At 38.7% G+C, this 21,276-nt stretch overlaps 1 protein-coding gene across 5 annotated transcripts in view; it reads right to left on the bottom strand.

Moving 5' to 3' along the window:
- The window catches only part of RAP1GDS1 (Rap1 GTPase-GDP dissociation stimulator 1), a 103,535-nt gene that overhangs the window by 32,817 nt on the left and 49,442 nt on the right, over nt 1–21,276 (bottom strand). For 4 of the 5 annotated variants that reach the window (XM_072862780.1, XM_072862782.1, XM_072862781.1 and 1 more), the window contains exons 3-4: nt 15,126–15,248; nt 10,293–10,418 (exon numbers count right to left, since the gene is read on the bottom strand). In XM_072862780.1, the coding sequence (XP_072718881.1) occupies nt 10,293–10,418; nt 15,126–15,248 (249 nt within the window). Of the gene's footprint in view, nt 1–10,292; nt 10,419–15,064; nt 15,249–21,276 lie in introns of those variants that run through there. The other variant, XM_072862783.1, reaches the window with a different exon arrangement.

The raw sequence follows: 21,276 nt of genomic DNA, 5'->3' as shown, positions 1-21,276 counted from the left end.
GTCTTCTGTCTTTCCATGTCTACAAGGGACAGGACACAGCAATACTGTATTTTGAGATTCATGTTTTAATAATTTGAAAGATATTTTTGGGGATTGCTCTGTCTATCTTGTACTGAAATTTCCTTTCTCTTTATTTAATTCCTTCAGGAATTAGAAGACTCTGATTACCAGAAGTACAGTTTTGTTTTATTTGCTTATTGATTAAAATCAATCAATATAGCCTTAAAATTTTTGCTTTATGAAGAAGAAATAATTTTGAATTAGTCATGCTTGCTTCAGAAATAAACAGAACAGTCTTGTAATCAGTTCATCTTAAATTGCTGGCAACTATCCTTAGCCCTAACTCCAGCTGCATCGAGGGTATTGTCTCATAAGTCATTCTTTTAGAAATTATTGCTAAAATAGTAAATATGGAAACAGTAAACTAGAAATGCTAACAGAACGCTGCCTTTTAATATAGTGCCTTCAAGGACTGAAAATATGTAGCACTGATCTTTTTGGATAAAACTGTTGCCAGCATATTTGCTGGCTAATGACAACTGATGCAGCAGTGTACTGGCCCTCTTATGCAACTGGTTTATTCTAACAAACACAATTTTAAAATGTTGTATCCTAATGGAGATCTAGTGGTATTTTTGGTAGACTCCTTATAATATGTTCAATGTGTGGACCACAGGATATTAACGCCAACAAGCCCTAATCTCTCTCATGAGTATTGTGGGATTTCTTTTGTCTACAGTCAAGAATTTGGCAGAACGTTTGAAGGGACGGGTAAATGTGCCAGTATCGCAATCTCCCTTATGTTATGCTGAGGTAGCAGTCAAATGCAAGCCAAATTCAACCCCACAATTTAATTGCAACAAAATTTGCTTATTTTTCATATTCCTCTTATGTTGGATACATACGAGAAAAATCACGTGTTTCTGTTCTCAGACAAAAGAACAGTGATGAGTTTACTCTTCAAGACTTTTCAGTACTTCACTTCCAGTCAAATTCTACTAGTGGACCTGAGATTTCAATATAACAGCAGAAATGTTTTTATCAACAACAAGACATAAAGTACTACTAGTCTCAGTATTGGCAGGTGATTTGTTCTGGATTCTAAGGAGATTTTAGTTTTAAAATGTAGTAATTATTTCCACTACTGAATTCTATTTGAAAATAAAGAAGCCAAGCAGTATGAAAAAGTTCTAGTAGATATATAAAAATCGGGTAAAGGCCCTCAGAGTTGAATGTAGCACCTCCCTCTGCCTTCCTTTCCATGTGTAATATGCTTACAGCAGATTCTTCAGTTGATTTTATAACTCTATGCAACTCCTTAGTAATTCCATTACAGTCAAACAAATTACTCTAGGTTTATGAGAGCGTAAGTCAGAGCTGAAGCCAGCCTACGCTTATTATTTCATACAGCATAAAATAAATAATGGAATCCAATTATACAGTAAAACATCAGACCATTTTTTTACACTGGTAAACAGGTATTCATAGCATCTCATGCTATTAAAAGAATAAACCTGCATGCAGCAATTAATTTAGAACTTTTACTCCCAGGCCTTGAGTGCAATGTTGTCTCTCAGCTTCAAACTCTCAAAGAAGGAGAGTGTGAACTGAGCATGGCATGGTCACAGTCCGGTGCAGAGCAGGGGCGTTCTGCTGGGTGCTGCTGAAAGCAGCTTGGCAAGAGGCTTAGCCTGGTATTGTGTGAGAGTGGTACTGCTAGCTGAAGGAGCTCGAAGGAGCTGTGGGTCTCCACCAAAGCGGCCAGAGGAGCAGTCTCAGAAACTGTGTAACCCATGGGGATTTGGAGTAGGTTGGGAAAAGCCCAAGAAGCAAAAAACAAAACCAAACCAAAAAAACCCTCCATAAAGCGTCTTTGTGGAACCTACTAGGCCCGGGGAAGAAAGAAAATTATTCAGAGAAGTGACAAAGTAACAAGTGGCCCTGAGATCTTGGAAAAGCTGGGGTGAGTCTTGGGTTTGGGGTCAGTGCTATCCTTGCCCCAAATCATGAAGCCTAGGGGGAGTGAGAGGACTTGGCCTTCTAAAGCAACTCCGAGCAGCAGCGTGTGGGCTATTGCTTGTTAGGGTGCAGCCTGCATGGAGGAGCTGACCTGTAGAAGATTCTTGTATCTGAAAGGTTGTATCTGAGAAAGACCAGCAAAGTGTTTTGTTTTAGGAAATCTTTTACCTCCTTAGCAGAAGGCAACCCACCGACTTGACTGGAGGGCAACTAGCAATGCACTACAACTGCAGAACAGCCTGCACTCAAGAGGCCAGGTGGTGCCAAGATGTGGGTGATAAACTGGACACTGTCTCAGGTAAGTGACTCTTTTTTCAGGGAAATGTGAATGCTGTTGTAGATAAGGTATTCAAGGCATCCACCCTGACTCCTCAGGCCATTCTGCTGGCTGGACAACTAACCAGACACACAGCAGCCTCAGAATCAAGGAGGCTCAAAGACCAACCTTGTTCATACACACTGACACCTCATGTGACAGGAACACAGCTTTGTTATTGCTAATGCTAACCATCTTGCTATTATCCGTAGTTTTACCTAACTCTTTCCTCACCGTCTTTTATCAAATACTTAAGCTGCATCTTCCTCTGGTGGGCACTGTCTCTTGATTATATTAGTGTACAAACAGTATTATAAAAACCCTCTAACTAAACATAGTCCTGGTCCCCTGGCTGAGATATTCAAGAGCTTCACTGCATTAAGGGATAGATTTTACTAACATAGTTCTTTGCCAATAATGTCCAACTTCTGTTTCTGAGAGTTGCACAGCATTCCTTAGATATGAACACAACAAATGTAACTGAATTTAGGTGGTTCGCCTGTTGTATGTTAACTCTATGCTGTTATTGCAGTGTATGAAATGCTGTATAAAACCAGATGTCTGTGTAGCTATCGTGTATACTACTAAAAGGCTGGGCCCGTGCAATATATGCATGGTGCACACGGTGTTGCAAAAATCTATAGAAGTGGATCTGAGAGTACAACAAAATTATATTCTGTGTTATTATTTAAGAAGCTATGATTATATAATTAGACTGTATTAAAACACAAAGTTAAAAGGGGAAGAATGATGGCTGCAAGCTTAACAAAAAAAATTAATAAACACTCACTTCCCAATTATACACAAGCAATGCTTAGCAAGATGCTAACAGATTCTTTCTTCTGTTTTCCATGGTAATTCAGTTGATGTTTTCTACCATTGCTGATTTAGTGACAGTTGATATTTCTAGTCACATATAATGCCTACTTTTCTAAATAAAGTAGAATAAGCTAGACACTTTGGCCATGTCTAGACACTCAACTAACAAGCTTTGTTTTCTGAGGGGCTTGAAAGCAACAACACGTGACTGTGCAGTTACCTATAAATATGAACAATTTCAAATATCTTAAAAGGCAAAGTGAAAAAAGATATGAAAAGGGAGGTTGAATTGAAAGGAGAAGAGTGAGCTACATATCTTGTGTTGTTCACTTATTGTTACTGAAATTCTAAAAGTTTTTCTTCCTGATAAGGAATCTTTTTTAGTCTTCATAAATATTAGGAGAATTCCAAGTTTTTCCCTTTCTTACTTTGTTTAGCTTTGAAGTATGAAGAAATAGCTCAATCCTTAACCAAAGTTTGCATCCTTAACTTGCTTTTAGGGTGGCAGCAAGATCTAGTGAATAAAGCAGGATTTGTTTCCAAGTCTGCTCATGACCTTCTTTAAAACCCTGGAAACACCTTCCATCTCTTTCTTTTTTTTTTTTTAGATTTCCTTGTTGCCTGTGGCTTCTATTTTCACTGTAAATTAAGCAGGTGTCTCTCAGCGTGTTGGAATATGAGCAATACACAAACTTTAAAGACTGAATGAAATGCTGGAGGGGGAGAAAGTAAGGAATCAGAAAGAAACCTGCTCTGTTTCTTAGATGTTATTTTCTTTGTACCTGTACTGACAGAATTCTGATCTACTTATTCTGCCTATTCAAATAATCTTCCTGGAAAAAACAGGAAGAGGAAAAATATTTGCACTGCAGAAAATAAGCAGGACCTATCACACGTATACTCTAAAACAGAAAATCAGGCCTCATACCTTCACCTTAAAGAAGGGAAAAGTTGCAAATCTATGGCAATTTGGTTTTGGTTCTTTTTTTTAATTATTTTTTCCCTCATGTGGGTTTCTGTTAAGTTTTGGCTTAAGTCATGAGAATTTTGCCACTTGTTTCAGCAGAGTTAAAATTTAGAATGTAAATTTTACAAAGAGTAACACCCTGAGAATGAGAATTCATGTTTTTCATATCACCTCTCGAATGGCTCTTTCTGATGCTCTAGGAAGATTTCCTCATCATTCTGATTCCATTTAGACCAGCTATAAAATAAGTAAATTAGAATAATATTGTTTAACAGCTTCCTAAGAAGATTCATGATTAATTGCTGATAAGTACTAAATATTACTGTGAAAGTATGTGTTGGCATGCATATGGTATGCTTAGTTTCTAGCTGATGCAATACTTGTGCTGCAGAGGCTTGGAAAAAATACTGCATTATCAAGGACTTCTAACTTTAAAATGCTATAGTTTTCTAAGACTCTGCAATGCCTTAGAGAGGACAGATATAAAGGTAAAAGACTGTTACTGTACAATTAAAAACTAGAATTTTAATTCTCTGTAAGCCGTTGTAAACAATCAGTTTTCAAGCAACAAGTTTAAGCCTCTGATCTCAATTTCATGATAATGCTTGGGAAACAGCTTAGTAGGTGGCATTTGTGTTTGGTAGGATCTAATACAATGAAAAGTGAAAGACTGTGGTAAGATGCTGCCTGGCTGCATGAATCAGGGTGACCTTCATAAAAATGATTAGCCAGTAGCGTGCTGTTATCAACACCAGTTGTGTTCTAGGATTCTGCTGGTTTTCCATATGGTACTGAAAAAGGTTATGCCATTTTTTGAAGAAAAATGAATTTGACTTCTTTCCAGTATGTTTAATTCTTAAGCGTCTGGTTTTCTGCTTTAGATCCTGAAATTAACCTCATCTCCTGAGAGGAGATGTATGTAACTCTGCAATTGAGTAGTTTCTTATTTTTGTACTTAGCCTTTCTTAGCAGATCTCTGCACGAGGTCTGTACATCCTTATAGGATGGGCAGCTGAGTATACAGAATTTATAGCACGTGTAAGATCTTTTTAACAAGAAGTGGTATAATGTTCATGGTCTGGTGTTAAGACTAGGATCAAGAGAGATCTGGGTCTATGTGAAAGGCCACATTGCTGAAATTCAGCGAGGAGTCATGCCATCAATACAAGTACGACTGGGTAGATAACAAAGAAATGTACAGCTTGGGAAATGAGAAAAGGATCCAGTAAATTTCCAGCAGAAAAAGGTAGATAAGCAGATGTCAGAGGAGAGTCTTTATAGAATGAGTTGGTGTTTTTAGTTTCTTTCCAATTCTATAACTGTTTATATCATGAAGTATGGTTGGTGAGAACATGTACCTAGCCTGGTGGTTTCATGAAGAAACAAGGTTGTGGATGGGTGCAAAAAGCAATAGCTTTGAGATTCCCCAAGGAGCTCTCTAAGCACTACTGTTAATATGAATATTATGGAAGGGCAGAATGGGAAATTTTTCATTTCCCTTACAAGATACATGGAGAGCTTATTTCCCTTTGATAGCTTTCAGAATATGGGGATGCTCTAAACTGCAAGAAGGAATTATTTTCTAATGGGTAAGAGTCTAATCTAATCTCAACCAAAGTCAATCAGAATGACTCCTTCTGGTCTGTATGGCTACTGAATCAGGCTCTAAATACCCTAGCCTTTCACTTCCTCTTATAATTATCACTTTTATAGTATAATTATAATAGCTTCTAGCTATAATAGCTCAATGGTACATAAAACCACAGGAAAATAGTTTGTGATTCAGTTCAAAACTGAAGTGTGTAACAAACTACCTGTGGAAAGATCACTGAGATTAAGATAGCATGTGCATCACAAACTTAATGATAAAAAATATTGTGAGGCTATTATCTGCTAAGAAAATACTGCTATTTTAATATAGCATCATCTTCCATTAAAATTCTTGACTAAAATTTATCTGGTTGGCCTGATCTTTTATCTATACAAACTGCATTGGTGTGTGGGGTGTCAGAGTAGGACAAAGACCTGTCTACAGACAGGTTTTGTCTTTTTCCTGCATTCTCATGTGGGTCTTGCAAGAAGGCAGGCCTAACTTGAAAACTGTGGTCTCAGTCTCCCTGTCCCCCAAGCACTCAATCTGTCACATGATTCAAGTCACCAGAGTCTTCCCAGTCTATTGGGAAAGAAGCCAGCAGAGAGAGCTGAGGCGTGTACTAGCCCTCAGCCTGTTCATGAAGTGATCCCAAGCTGCAATTTGGATAATGCTGTTCTTTAACTTAATATCCCAACTGCCAGAGCTGATGGTAGCAAATCATTTTTAGGCTTTATCTACAGGCGAATTAACCATTCTGCTCTGACTTAAGACATTGCTTTTTGTAGCAAGAACCATGTTATGTTAAACATGACCTTTCCTGAACAATGGAGATGAGATCTTCATGTTGCATGTGGAACCAAGGTGCAGGGGGAACTTAGAAGAGTTTTGGAGATATGCCCTTTTCATCTGTAACATCTGTACATCTGTAACACCCCTAAATGAACAAACTTACTAAAGAGATGGCACTGGGTAGAATGGCGGGGGGGGCTGGAAAGACAGACAGAAAAGTAGCTATAGTTTGATTCATGGATAAAGAGTGGTGAAGCAGCTAGAAGGACAGGTCTTATGCTCTGACTGGACAATGCCTAAGAATTTAGCTTTGATTATAAGTGAAAAAACATAACTGGTGGTTAAAAGGAATGAGTGGGCTAGGAGCTTTGTATCTAGTAAAATAGTTCAGACAAAATTCTGTCCCTGAGTGAGGCTGAGGAATCTGTTGTCTGGGGATACGGAAGTACAAGCAGCTGTACTTGGTACAGGCTGTAGATACAGTGGGGGAGAAAGCAGGAGGGAGAGGAGGAGAGATCACGTCTCCATTTCTTTGCTTTGCACTTTCTGCTTTGACGAAAATTTGGGGGCCGAGGTGTATGTGGCGTTTACTAGATAAAGCACGTAGAACAATTACAGGCTGTACAGGAACATACAGTAATGTATCTGTTCTTAAATTGTAGGACAGTACTGAACAGTCTGCGTACTGTGATTAGTTAAATTCATTGCTTCTGACTTAAAATCTTTTTGGCTGCCTCAATTTTTTCTTTCATCTCTGCATACAAGAGGAAGGCTGGGAGACTAGAAGCCTCATCAGTACTAACAAAGCTTCCTTCTACTCTGCTTTGCAATTATATTTGCCTGTATTCTTGATGTTCAGAGACTCAGATAAAGCAGATCTCTTCACAACATAAACACTTTAAAAAGGATGCTCTCAAGGCTACTTGGGATAAATTTGACCTATTTTTTCCTCTTTAACTGTTTACGAAATGCATTTAATTCTTTGTATTTTCTTCCATGCTCAAACAGGTGATTCAGTATTATTTTAGGGGGCTAACATGGACAAGCACCCAGACAATAAGACTGTGCATGTGTACCTCAAACTTAATAGAGAAGAAAATCTGTCCGTAAGTCAACAGGTTTTCATTTCATGTTTTCTGTGAGGAGATGAATCTGCTCAGTAAGGTCTCTGGCCAGTAAGTGTGTAATTCCCCTTTTACCTTGTGGAAGGTACTAAACCTCTCCCAGCATTGGGACTTAGCCATGAATTACCTTTCCACAGCAGCCGTGTTCCAGGAGTAGCCCCTCCTGAACTTACATGGAAATGGTCTTTCCTTCATGCAGCAACTCTAGGATCTCTGAACTCTGAGAAACCACGGCCATTTTCATTTAATCAAGAAAAAAATTCAGGTAATCCTTCTCCTCTGCAAGGCCACTTTTAAGGCGCGCCTTCCCTGTAGGAAAAGCCATTTGTCCCGCAACTTTCATCCTGCGCCAGGCAGACTTCTCTCAAAAATAGAGACCTGATTAACTCCTTTTTGCACAAACTATCACTAAACAAAGTGATGCATGCTTGCTAGGATGAAATACAGGATAATTGGGGCTTTCAATAAATAGAAATGTTGCTATGAGCCATTCAATATGGGTTTGATTTCATAATTTCAGCCTAACATAGATTTAGGACTTAAAGACCTTCCTCATTACTGCATGTTATAATTACATGGGCTGTAGAAGTGAAAAAACGCTCATGTATATAGTAAAATACAGTTACTGATGTATTTCAAGTTCCTGTATGAGTCCCAATTATCAGAAAGATAACAGCTGTTTTTGTCTCAATCAAAAAGAAAAAGACTATCAATACATAACAACATTTTTTATTAGAACTATTGGACTCCACACCTTGTCTTTGTTATACTTTAAAGGTCTTAGGGAAAAATAATACTCATCGATGAAAATTTAATAAATTTTATAGTAATAAGCATATTGAAAGTATTTGTCCTAAATAAGAATTTAGGAGAGGGTACATAACTATATAATCATTACACATTAAGATAACATACAAAAAGTCAGATAGGGTGGATGTGATAAATAAGCACTGTAAATAGCCTCTTCCGCTCAAATCCAAGATGCTAATCTTGATTTTCATGACATTTTATTACACTTTATTCATTAATCTTATTCAAATACACAGGGAAGGTAGTGTCTGTCCTCCCACAGGAGCACAGCAACACATGGCATACAGAACACATCACTGCCTACTGTAGATTTTTATCAGTGCTGGCTTTGCTCCACAGAAGGGCAACACAAGGCATGTAATACAGCTTTTCTGTACTGGATAAACCCTGCAAAAGGGTTTATCCAGTACAAGCCAGCAGTAGTCCACAATACCTGAATACTACAAAAAAAAAACATTTTTGTGTGTCCTTCTTGTATTTCATTAAAAAATGTGGGTTGAACAACAATGACATGAATAGTTATGTAGATTTTACTTATATGAAATAAACCAGTGCCACTTGGGAGTGAGCTTTATATCACATATGACCCTGAAATAAAATGTAGTCAATAAATTATGTTATAGAAAGCTCAACAGCTTCTACTTGAAGTTTCCATGGGGAAGCAGCTGTTCAGTTGATTGGTCACCTTAAAGAAAATCCTAAATGAAAGAATTATGCATTAACATCCTCAAGCAGTAGTTGTCTGTAAATGCAAATGCCAGCATGGAAAATCTGATTAACTTCCTTGAGGTCACAGACAAGGTAATTTAAAACAATATAAAATGTAAATTTCCAAACTAGGATGAAAAAAAGTAGCAAGGAGAAAGGCTACCAATAATTCCGTTTTTTCAACAGACAGTATTCAGAACAGCAAAACTTTTAGTAAATGCAACACATACTACAAAGAAAACTTCTTGTCATATGAAATAAGGCACTAAGTCTCAAGGTAACAAAATGCTTTTACAATTTCATCTCACTTCCCATCTGCAGACATCCATAGGCTTCTAATTCCTTCATGTGTATAGAAAGATGCTCCTGGTGTCTCTGCTTCTGTACCATATTTATCATGCACTGTCTTTTATCAAAATATTTAAAGTAAGAGATAATGAGGCTGCATTTTCAAAACACTGCAACCACTGTTTTGGTTTTGTGAATGACACATCCATGCATGTAATCAGCACATGGAGTCACAATTGCATTTCAAAACTCAATTGCTTGGCAGTGCAAAGTTTACTGTGCCCACAAAAAGCTAAAAAACCTCCCCAACCTCCCCACCCCCCCACCCCCAACCTCTGACTACCAAAAATACCAATATGTAATCTTGGAGCAATTGAATGCCCACATAAGAATTCTAAGAATCAGCAACATAGCTCAGGCATCATTTCAGCCACATATGTAGGTCTGCACAGCTTTGAGACTGGTATAATATGAATATTCCCTTCTGACTCTGGGTATTCCCTTCTGAGACATTCTATTTGAGGAAAAATTAACTGTTCAGGCCTCTGTGTATGTAGCACGTGCTCTTTGAAAACCTAGCTCATTATGTTTAAAAAAAACAAACCTAGGATCACAAATCTTTTCTGTTCTTATATCCAGGTGTATCACAATGTTGAAACAGTTTTTTTAATCTATCTGTCACAAAAGCCTAATGCAAGTGTGATGTTCCATTGTCCCATACAATCAGAGGAGTCATGTGGTAAATAAAAATCAAGAAAGGAGGAAAATGACCCCCCAGTACACAATGTACAGAACACCAAAACATTCTCCTCCCTCCTACAACAGCATCTACAAAATACGGCATATTTCAACACTCACGGCTATCGTAGCATATATTGCCCAGGGCACGTCCTGTTTGAAGCAATACTTCCTGGTCTTTGCAGTTTAACAGCTGCACCAAAGGAGGGATCAACCCAGCATCCACACATGGGTTCCGCATAAATTCTGCAAATAATGCAAAGCCTGTTAAAGCAATCTGGCTATTTTCAGTTTCATCCATTCTAGTTACACTGGCATTGCAACTGGGCCTTTTGTGAGAATAAACATATGCATAGACAAACAATGTAAGTTCTCGTGCAAGTTTCTAGTGAATAAGCCCAAGTCAGGATTTGGGTTTATGTTCTTTCCATTATTCGTTAATTCAGAAGGAATTAGGAGTATTTAATTGACTTCCATGGAAACTAATTTAACATAGCTCAGACTGAGCATGTTTTTAGCACCACTAAAGAAGTGTTGAAAAGAACAGTGAATTCACAACCTTTTTCTCCATCCCAACAAATTCAACATAAATTAAAATTACTAAATAACACAAAAGATGACTTAAAACTAGTATTCATACTCCAAAATGAGCAGCGTTTTTTACTCTCTATTCCCTTAATTAGAAGTCCTGAAAAGCTTTTGCTTTAAAAAAAATTTAAAAATGAATTAAAGCTAAGTAACAGGCTCTTTATTTGGAAGGCAAGGAAAGAAAAGAAAAAGAAAGAATGAGAAATAAAAGAGAGATTATGGGAGCCCAAAGGCCTTTATCTTTCCACAGTCTAACTGATTCCCACCACAGGAGGAAAGCTAGAGGACCCATCCACTGGGAAGCTCTCTGCCTTTCTGTCCTTCCTTCCTGCTATGTCCCCCAGTTACAGAGAACCAAAATATTAGTTCACATCCATGCAAGTAATAGGTAGAGAATTATTCTAGTGTCAGAGACATAAAGGACCAGTCTCCAGAAGGAGCTATAGTTAGACAGGCACTGTGCTGCACATTTTGCAAGGGAAGTTTGCAGAAGCAACGACCTGATTCACCAATGGTGTTACTTAATAGTTTACTACAGAGCACCCTTCAGAGATGTAGCATTGTAACAGGCAAAAGGTCAATATGCTTTTGATTTGTTGTGAATTGCAAGTTATGTCTCGTCCTGATCCTAGACTATGTTGGATCTTCCAAAACCAGCTTACTTTTGTGTTACTTAGTCATTTATGAGACAGAATGAACCAAGGTGTACAATCCCCATAGAAAGAGATGAGAAAGTTTTTCTGATTCTGGATCAACAGAACCCCTCATGCCAATAACTCAAAGATTTCATACAATGCTTGAAGGACAAATACATCTTCTTAAATACTCCCTTTGTTGCACATATTACAATGTTCTTTGATGTTTCTGTAGCTACGAAATCTTGTATCTTTTTGTAGTTAATCTTGCAGTGTTGTTTTAGCTAAAGGAATAATTGTCATAGAGGTAAGCAATCCTCATGTGATGATAAACTTTGATATATCAACAAGTAGATGAAGTAGAATCAGCAATATCTATACACTTGCACAGGTTCAACAGAAGATAGTAGTCAGCACAATTGACCTACCTTCCTAAGATACTGTAACGTTTTAAGACTGTAGACTGATGCTATACTGTGATAAACGGTGATGGTATCCACCATAATGAACAGAGCAAATATCAGATACATCTGTTCTTTAAAATTGGTCTTGCCATGTCCTTGTAACTTTTTATCTTTATCACCCACTTTCATCTTCATCTCAATGTTTATTTACTAAATGTATTATGTTCCTCCCTCTTTCTTCTCTGTCCCCTTAGCCTCTTCCTCTCTTAATTGCCTATAAAACCTCTTCTCTGTTCCTCAGCTTCTCCCTGCATCACGTTCTTTTACACTCACTCATTTACCAAAGTCAGTTTTTTTTTTTCTCCTATTCTGTGACAGGAAATGGAACTTGTTCTCTTCTAAAAGACTGAGAGGTCTCAGTCTGTTCTCTTGTATGTTTAGGTTCTTGCTCATGTGGTGAAAAGGAGTAAGAAACATTTCCTCTACCCCACCTCCATTTGGAGTGAACAGAAGCTTTCGGTCTCCCATTCAGCAACACAATAATTAGGCAATATGCTGAGCAAACTTGTACTTATCAAGGTCATGTAAGGGCAAGAAGTAAAAGAAATGGTGCCACATATAGCAAAATAGATCTGTGAGACAGCAACAAAAATGTGGTAAGTGCAACTACATTTGCAGATATAGAAGTACTTCTATATAGAAGTAACTATAGTTACTTCTTATAAACTAAGTTACTTCTATATAGAAGTAACAGAAGAAAGAGAAGGTAATCAAGAACAGAGTCATTTAGAAGGTTTCCACTAACCTGGTGGGGAAATGAAGCAGATCCTTTGAAGGAAACAGTGAAGAATCGCTTAAGAAGTTAAGAGGAGAACGATTGAGGACAGAGTAACATAAACCAAAAGAGGACAAGACTTCAAAAGAAAAATGTAATTGTGTTGTAGTATTACAGATTGTGAAGATGATGTTCTCATTCCTACACCCAGCAAAGAGGAGACTAAAGACTTCAGAAGAGGGTTGAAGAGGTCCACAGTGGGGAGAGAAACTCAACGTAGCAAGTGCATCTGAGCCTTCAGTACGCTCACAGTTGAAAGGGGAATGGTTGTAGCTGGAGAGACAAGAGTGACTAAAGAGAGTTTTGTGTGTGTGGATATTTAAAATGGGAAAGAATAACATGAGCTTATGTTGGGAGGAGAAAGATTCATGTGAGCTGGAGAGGTGAAACAGAGCAAGAGCACAAAGAGGTGAAAAGGAGTTCAAACATGACAAAACCACTAAGGCAAGTAGAGGGATTTGATGTCACCAGATGTGTGTGTGGAGGACCAGATGAGGGGAATGAGAAAGGAAAACAAGAAGTGGGGAAGAAAAAGATACTCTTTTATCAGAGCCCAGATTCAGAGTCAGAGGCACTACTCTCAGCTCTGCCAGTGCTGCATGGCATGACCATAGGGCAATCAGTTCAATTGCCTGGCTTTAATGCCTACTATCTGTAGGATGTTGATAACACAAATTTCTCAAAGTGTCCTGAAGCTTGTTGAAAAAAGGTGCAATATAAGCATGAAACACTTGTATTCTTATGTAAGAGGACAAAGAAAACTGAATTCAAATGAGGTGTTCCCTGCTATCCTGCTTAAACAACTATTTCAATAGTTAGTATCCAAAGAGAAACACCCAGCTCATCTCAGTCTTGAAAGCACTGAGCACCTTAAATAATTTCTGAATACTTTAACTTTAACCTTGGCTGCCAGAGGTCCCATTTACACCTGCTAATAACCCTAAGAAAAAGACAAAAGCTATTTTGTATGACGAACCAGGTAAAATGCCAGTTCTTCTGAAAAGTGTACTCATAACAGCAATTTAAAAGCTGGCAGGGAAAAGGATATATTAGAAACTATTCAGAGATTTCAAGTATTAATTCAGATTTGAAAGATACTGGGTAAAATGCTCTCTAAGAGAATCTTGCAGGATACAATGCATAGTAATCAGGTACGCTACTGTAAACATTGTTTTTATTCTTAGCTTTCCCCCTTCTGAGGTAGGGGCTTAAAGGACTAACTGTGAGGATACACAGTTGACTGAAATATTCTAAACATACTTATGAATTTATTAAGTACAGAAAAAGCATGTTGCATGAATCTCTATCATTCTGAAACATTTCTAAGTTTAAATTTCTATGTTTACATTTTTACTGGCCATTTATCTAAATAATTTTAAAACTTAAAAACTACCAAAGTATATCTTCTTTTCTTGTTAATGTTGTTTCTGAATATCCTTATATAGCATTGTCTCAAAATCAGTGAATTGGGTGGAGGAGGTCACACAAGGGCTATCAGTAAGAAGGTGTAGTGGTGTGATTACGAAGAAAAGGTGGAAGGGGAATGTAGAAATAGTCAGCAATAATGTCGCCCCTTCTCTGAACAGGCATCAGCATGAGAGTTTACAGAGGGAGAGAAATACGGCTGCCAGGCCTGCATGCGGACAGCAGTTAAGAGGCATCCTACTTTTCTCTGCCTGGCCTCTGGGGAAGGAAAGTGCAAAATGCAATCTGTGCCTCTTTGGCTGGGACAGCAGTAAGTCAAGGAGTGAGAAAAGTCAGCCACAAACCTCCTCCACCCTCGTCACAAGGTCTGCCAGTAGCACCTGCCTGCAGCTATGAGGCCATTTTTTGAGCTCAAAGGTATGCAGGGTATTGGGTGAGCTTTAAGATAATTCTTTCTAAAGAAAAAAATTTAAATAGTTTTAGATTAACTCCTACATTATATGACTGTATGTATATAATACATACCAAAATGGACCCCTGATTCTCATTTGGGATCTTGTGCTCTTACTCTAATACATATAATGTTCTTTAGGTAGGAGTAACTGGTTTTCGTGTGGTATCAGAGGCCTCATAATGGTAATAATGTTACCACAAACCTCAGACGAAAGAAACAATCTACTATCCCTTAACCACCTGTATACATACTACTGTTGTAATTACATGCACTACGTGTAACTGGATGCACAAATGATGCACATCTTTTTTTTCTATATCCGTTTCATAAAGCCAGTGCTGTGCTACTTCTGCCCAATAAATTATACTACTCATTGTCTTAAAAACTAAATAGCATGAAAGTAAGGACTAAAAAAATTCCAGCAGCCAAATGCTGTTTTGATTGTATTAAAAAGTAGAGAAACAAAATTTGACAAAACCAAAAGAGTGAAAGGGAGGTATATGAAAGGTGCCTAATCTACAAAATGAAAACATAAATGAAGTAAAACATACTGACAAGTGAGGTGAAAAACTGAAGATGTTCCAGCAGAAAAGTTCTTGTAGAAAACCTCACCATTTCTGGCTACTTCTGCTATGATGTTAGCTACTTTTGCTGTGCAGGAAGATTGTGGCGTCAACAGACTCGCAAACACCTGAAGAACTCCACTTTTCTGGATTTTTTCACTTGTCTCCGTATCTGCAAAACATATCACAAAAAAATGACTTGTGCATCAGCTTCCTTTGGGGAAGAAAAGAAAGAAAAGCAGAAGTTAAGTCTTCTCAAAGGTAATTATTAAAGTACTTCTTTTCCCATATAAGAAGCCAACTGCTATTTCAGTGATCATATTTATTTTATATGATGTGCTCATAGAACTTAATACTTTGCCATTCCTAATCAGTTGATCTTTATAAGGTGACTCTGTGTTATATAAGTAAATATAGATACATACTCATGCATACATAGGAAAACTACTGGAAAGACTGGTAGAAAGACTAAAGATCATGGAGTGATATGCAGCATCCTAAAATACTATGTAAAAATCAAGGAATGGTACTCTGAAGTGATGAATTATTGGAAACGTTCAAGGACTGATGGGGGGAAGTCCTTACAGCTGAGGGCACAGGTTAATGCAGTGTAGGAGTCAGAAACTGGAGAAGAGGAAGAGCTAAGCAGATCCTGGTCTAGACTCCTCTTACGCTCAGCTTGAATATCTTTATGTTATTCTGCTAAGCTACAGTAGCTCCAGTATAGTCTCAGTAGAAGGGAAAGGGAAAAATAACACTGAGTTTCTTGTAGTAGAGATCAAAGATTCAGGACAAAACTTTTCCTCTTTCTGCCTGCAGTAGAGAGGAATTGTGCAGCTGCTCCACAACAGGGCCCCACCTAGCATTGCTGGCCAACAGCTGTGTCACAAACTGAAAATTAACAGTGATTCAACCACAATTAAAGATAAGGTACTAGATGCTAAAACATATTTTGCTAATGCTTTCAAAGATGGCTTATTTGAGACTAATATTAATGTGACATGCAATATGATTAGATGGCAGCTATCACTTTAGAAAGCAGCGTGACTCTTTAAGCCATTCATAATGGAAGTTACTTGCATTCTCCAAAGATGGCTGGGAGATGCTCTAATAGATGACTTTTGCAAAGGAAACCAAATCCAACTGAATGCAAGTCTGTTGTTTGACAACCCTGTCTCACAGGGGCATTTTTAAGCACTACAACGTGCACAAACCCCCTCACATAACTTAAAATAAAAGCTTTACAGTAAGTGCAAGTTAAGATTTTAAAAAAATCGCTAGAGCTTGCCAGTAATGGTGAGAAACAGATGTAGACATTTCAGAGTTGAGAAGACAGGCCTCTGAGCACCACTTGCTGCAGTTTCTTGGAAGCACCCTTACTCTGGTGTAAGAGCTATCAAGACAGTCAGGCTGGGCAGCAACAGTAATAATCAATAGATTTTGGTTTTATATAGTATCTTTCAAATCTGGGAGAAAAGGGAGGGATATTATATACTCTTGAACAGCAGAAGAGGAGCCTTAAACTAATCAAATAGTTTTTTCAAGACAACGTTCTCTGTTTTCCTGTTTACTAAACAAGTAAATGCATATTTTGTGCACCACAACTAGCTAGTCTTCTAGAGCAGCAGTTTGCAACCACTCTTTAGCTGTGCTTCACCTGTGAATTGGTAATGCCATGTCACTGGGCTCACCACCTGCTCCCTCCTCCTCCTCCACCCCCTCTTCCCCATTCTCAGGGCTGCAATTGATTTTTGACTTGTGGCAGCTCCAGGATAACCCCTGCTGCCTCCGAGCATGGGAGAGATCCACGTGAGCTGACCCTGAACAGAAGCCAGCACAAGCCTGGCAGAGGTGACTTACACGGGTTTTGTGGCTCACATACAGTATGTACATGCTTCAGTGGCTGGGAGCCAGGTGACAGAAAGTGGACTAAAAGGAGAGAACTTCAAGTCTGGATTGGAGTTATGCCTCTCTATTTCTGTATTTAATTCCATCTTGGGATGTTGGCCTTTGGCTAGGACTACTTACCTACAACATGTCAGTGATGACATCTGATTACAAACAGGTTAGGTATAAAATGAAGATTGACTAATTTCAACATATCATGCATAATATAAGTGCTAATTATTATTAACCTGTTTGCAATCTAGTTAACTGCCATTTTTGAAATGCACTGAGAAACCCTCTCAGAAGATATAATGTAGACGAGCTTATGGGCTTATTTGGAAGCTTTTGTAAATTCTGACATATAGCATATAATTAGTAGATACATTCTCCCATGGATACATACAGATGAAAGAAGAGTTTGAATTCAGAGAAAACCATGTCAGGACTAAAGACTGGTCCAGACATCTTAGCTGTCTATTAAAGAAGAGATCCTCCTTCTCCCTTAAGTTCAAAACTTGAAAGTACAGAATTCAAAATTGAAAATGTAGATATCTGTGAACCTGTATTAGTAGGCAGGAGACACTAATGCATTTTCTCCTGCCATGCTGCTGAGATATACAGTATCCAGTCTCATTTTTATGATCTGTAGTTTGCTGGACTCATTACTGTGGAAAGCATAAATTACATAAATAGAACAAAACATATCCTGCCGGAAGTGGAAAAATAAAATTAAATGCTTCTCCAGGCCAGTTGTGTGTAGCAGTTATGCACTGATGTATTTTATTAAGATAAGCAAGTGAGCACCAATAAAAGCACAGGGCTTAACAGACCTGTTGGAAATTGGGAAATCAGCTAGCTGGGATCACATAGATGAAAACCAACCACTGACTTTTTTTCTAACTCTTAAGCAGTACAGGAGGCACACCTGCATCTACTCTCCCCTTCAAACCAGCATCCCACTGGTTCTTGTTACCCAGGCTGAGTACCAATGTCAAACTTTTGCTAGTCACAAAAGAGGGAAGACTGATTAATTTGACCACCAGCGAGTGTAGCTCTCCTGTCACTGGGCAGGGACACCCCTACCTCCCCCCTACACTGAGTGCATGCTCAAGCATAGCTGTTTGTGGGGAAAAGCACATTACTCTGGCATCAGGCAGAAGAATAGCTAACTATGCAGCTCACAGTGCTCTCTGAGGCATTTTTGCCAGTAATTGCCTTGGGTGTAAAAAAAGCCATGGGGTGCTTCAGCTTGTCTGCTCCAAGTCTACCTAAGCCCTGCTCTTCCTCTGCAGAACATTTACAATTTACACTTGGTGTAATATATAAATTAATCCAGTGTCAAAATAGAGATATGACAATATGACATTAAATCCTTGCAGGTAGTTTATAGTACATACTCCATATAAGGCATCCTAAGGGAATGTGCAAATAAAATTACTGTTACATCCTCATGCGGCATTACTCTAAATTGTCCTGTTTTGTATCTGCAGAATAAATCCTTTTTTTTTTCAGGGATTCTATGTTCAGCACATTAAAGTCCTAATAAAGAAGGTGGGGAAAAAAAAAGAAAGTGCTGAAATATACAAATTAATCTCTTAAACCATATGTAATTGGCGGACATTTTAAGTTATAGAAAATCAGTCTTTTTGGTGGGCTTTTGAAATGCTTACACAAGGAAAGGTATTTTAATTGGAACAAGATGTCTTATATATAAACCTAAAATTGCCTTGTTAAATCTAGCATTTTTGCTCAGTATTTTTTATATTCTTTTATAGGAGGAGGGCTTAACAGGCAAATGATGCACAGGGCTACCCTGTAGAAATTGGGAATTCCAAAGGAAGATCTTCAGCCACCCTTCACTTGTCTGAGGAGTCAACTGTATGCTCAGTTCAGGTAGTAAGTGTTGAAATACATGGCTGTAGAAGAAAATACCAAGTTGGAGGGTTTGAAGATGATTTCAGCACAGCTGTAGGTATATAAACAGCTTGGCTCTTTCTTAGAAGTGCCCAAATGGGACAATTACTTCATGGCTACTTGCAAAACATGAGCTAAGGGTCTTGTGTGTGACTCTGTGCGCATGTATGTGTGCAGTTCTAGACCCTATTCTGCAGGATGCACTGAAGGTATAACTATGGCAGGCGGGGACTGCAGCTGCAGACAGCACTGAAAAGCAAATAACTGCCCTAAATTAAGCCACGATTTTCTGGCTTGATTTGTTTTTTCCACTTGCAACTAGAAAGTGGCATGGTTGTTAGGGCAGGGGCTTTAGGAAGCATGGATTTAGACTGCCCACTCATTAAGGCCCACGCACCTCTGTCTCTTTTTTGCTCAGTTTCATATAACACGAGTCCTGTATAAATGCATAAAAGGCAAAGGGACATAGATGGGGCAGAAATTAAGGAAAGTGTGTGTGGCATTATTCTTTTGGAGAGGACAATGAAGGGTCATGTTTATGTAGCAGTATTTTCACTGTGATTGTAAAACCATGATTTGGTTTTCCTTCTGCAGAACCTAAGACTGGAAGATCACACACCAATGTTGCCAAAGGGCTGGTGCCCATACCACTGCCTGGGCCTAGGAGTAATAGTTTGGGGTTTGCTGAGAACTAGAAATTGCTAATGGCTTTAGCATAGGTAACCCTCAATTGTTGCCTTTATTTGTTCTCTTCAGAGGGTGGAGAAGGCCTGCCTGGCTTCCTGTCTCTGTGTGTATGCATGAAAGAGGTATTATTTGTTAAGGATATGAATCTGCTTCATGCTAGTTTCATTCTGGGCTTCCTAGTAAATCATTAGAGGCTAAATTATTTTGAAAACTTATTTCGGTTGTTGTCTTTTGACTTGCTATTTCAACATATTGTTAACTGTAGTTGGAGCAAGTAAAACCAAAAGTTTCTCTAGGAGCAAGAAAGATCTAGGCAAAATCTCCACCACATAATCTCCTTCCATGTTTTCTATGATGGAGAAAAAGGAGATTATAGCCAATGTTAATCACATGCTAAAAAGCTGGCTTATGCTTATCATTTTAACTCCTTTAGCAGAATTGCATCCCCTTTCAAATCTGTTCAATTTGTCTCTTAAGGAAACCCAACAATCTAGGTAGCCTGATGTTAGGGTGCCACACCTCAAAATCCTTTGGCTATATGTGATGTCCAGATTTCAAATGCTTTATTTTAAAGCCTGATTTTCAGTCTGCATGCACTAACCCACCTGTAGAGCACCCGCTGCTCCCTATCTTAAAGCAAAGAAACTGTAGGACTGTAATAATGCTGCTTTAGAAACAGCCCTTTTGCACACAGTATAATACAGTGATGTGCCACGGCAGCATAATTGGGGGAAAAAACCTCTAAGGTTAAACCTGCAGCTTTAGATGTCTCTTTATATCACTAGATATCAAGGCAAAGGGTATGTTAGACCACACAGTGCCAAAATCTTATTAATGTCATAGCTGGGTGATTAAAATGTCAATATCCTTGCTTTTCATGATTTTTGCAGTGCCTGAAGTCAGAATAATAAAGGGTGTGGGCAGCAAGTTCTTTACTGCCATAGTTCAGAGCTGGAGAGCTGAGCACCGTGGCTATCAGAGTGCTTAATTAAGTAGCAGAAATCACTATAGGAAAAAAATCCAATGAGTGTCTCAAATCAAATTCTACACTCTCTCTCCTCTCAGCTCTATTTCCTGTGAAATTTCACTCTTCTCTAGTCACTCTTTTCTCCTCTCTGCATCATTTTGAGGGAAGGGAAGGGAAGGGAAGGGAAGGGAAGGGAAGGGAAGGGAAGGGAAGGGAAGGGAAGGGAAGGAAAGGGAAGGGAAGGGAAGGGAAGGGAAGGGAAGGGAAGGGAAGGGAAGGGAAGGGAAGGGAAGGGAAGGGAAGGGAAGGGAAGGGAAGGAAGGAAGGGAAGGGAAGGGAAGGGAAGGGAAGGGAAGGGAAGGGAAGGGAAGGGAAGGGAAGGGAAGGGAAGGGAAGGGAAGGGAAGGGAAGGGAAGGGAAGGGGTCAAGGCATATCTGTCAGAAGTGCTACTACTTTGCCCTTGCTAGCAGAAGAAAACTACAGGTTCACCATTCCCATTCTCTACAAACAATGAGTTTAAGCTACACTATTAGATGTAACCCAACAGTAGTGAAGGCTAGCACTGCAATAATTCCCATGTTGTGGAGCTTTACATGAGAAATGAGGCACACCACAGAACTGTAAATGAGCAGCTTTGTGGATGTCCTCCTTATTAAGCCAACTGTGCTTGCAACGTACTCTTTTGAAAAATGTATTTCTAGCTGCAAAGATGTTTTATAAACCTCCTGAAACTACTGCAGAAAA

The sequence above is a fragment of the Ciconia boyciana genome, chromosome 5 (genome assembly GCF_034638445.1).
Source record: "Ciconia boyciana chromosome 5, ASM3463844v1, whole genome shotgun sequence".
Classification (NCBI taxonomy): Eukaryota; Metazoa; Chordata; class Aves; order Ciconiiformes; family Ciconiidae; genus Ciconia; species Ciconia boyciana.
Note: the sequence above shows the minus strand (reverse complement) of the source record. Positions and strands in the feature narration are given on the sequence as shown.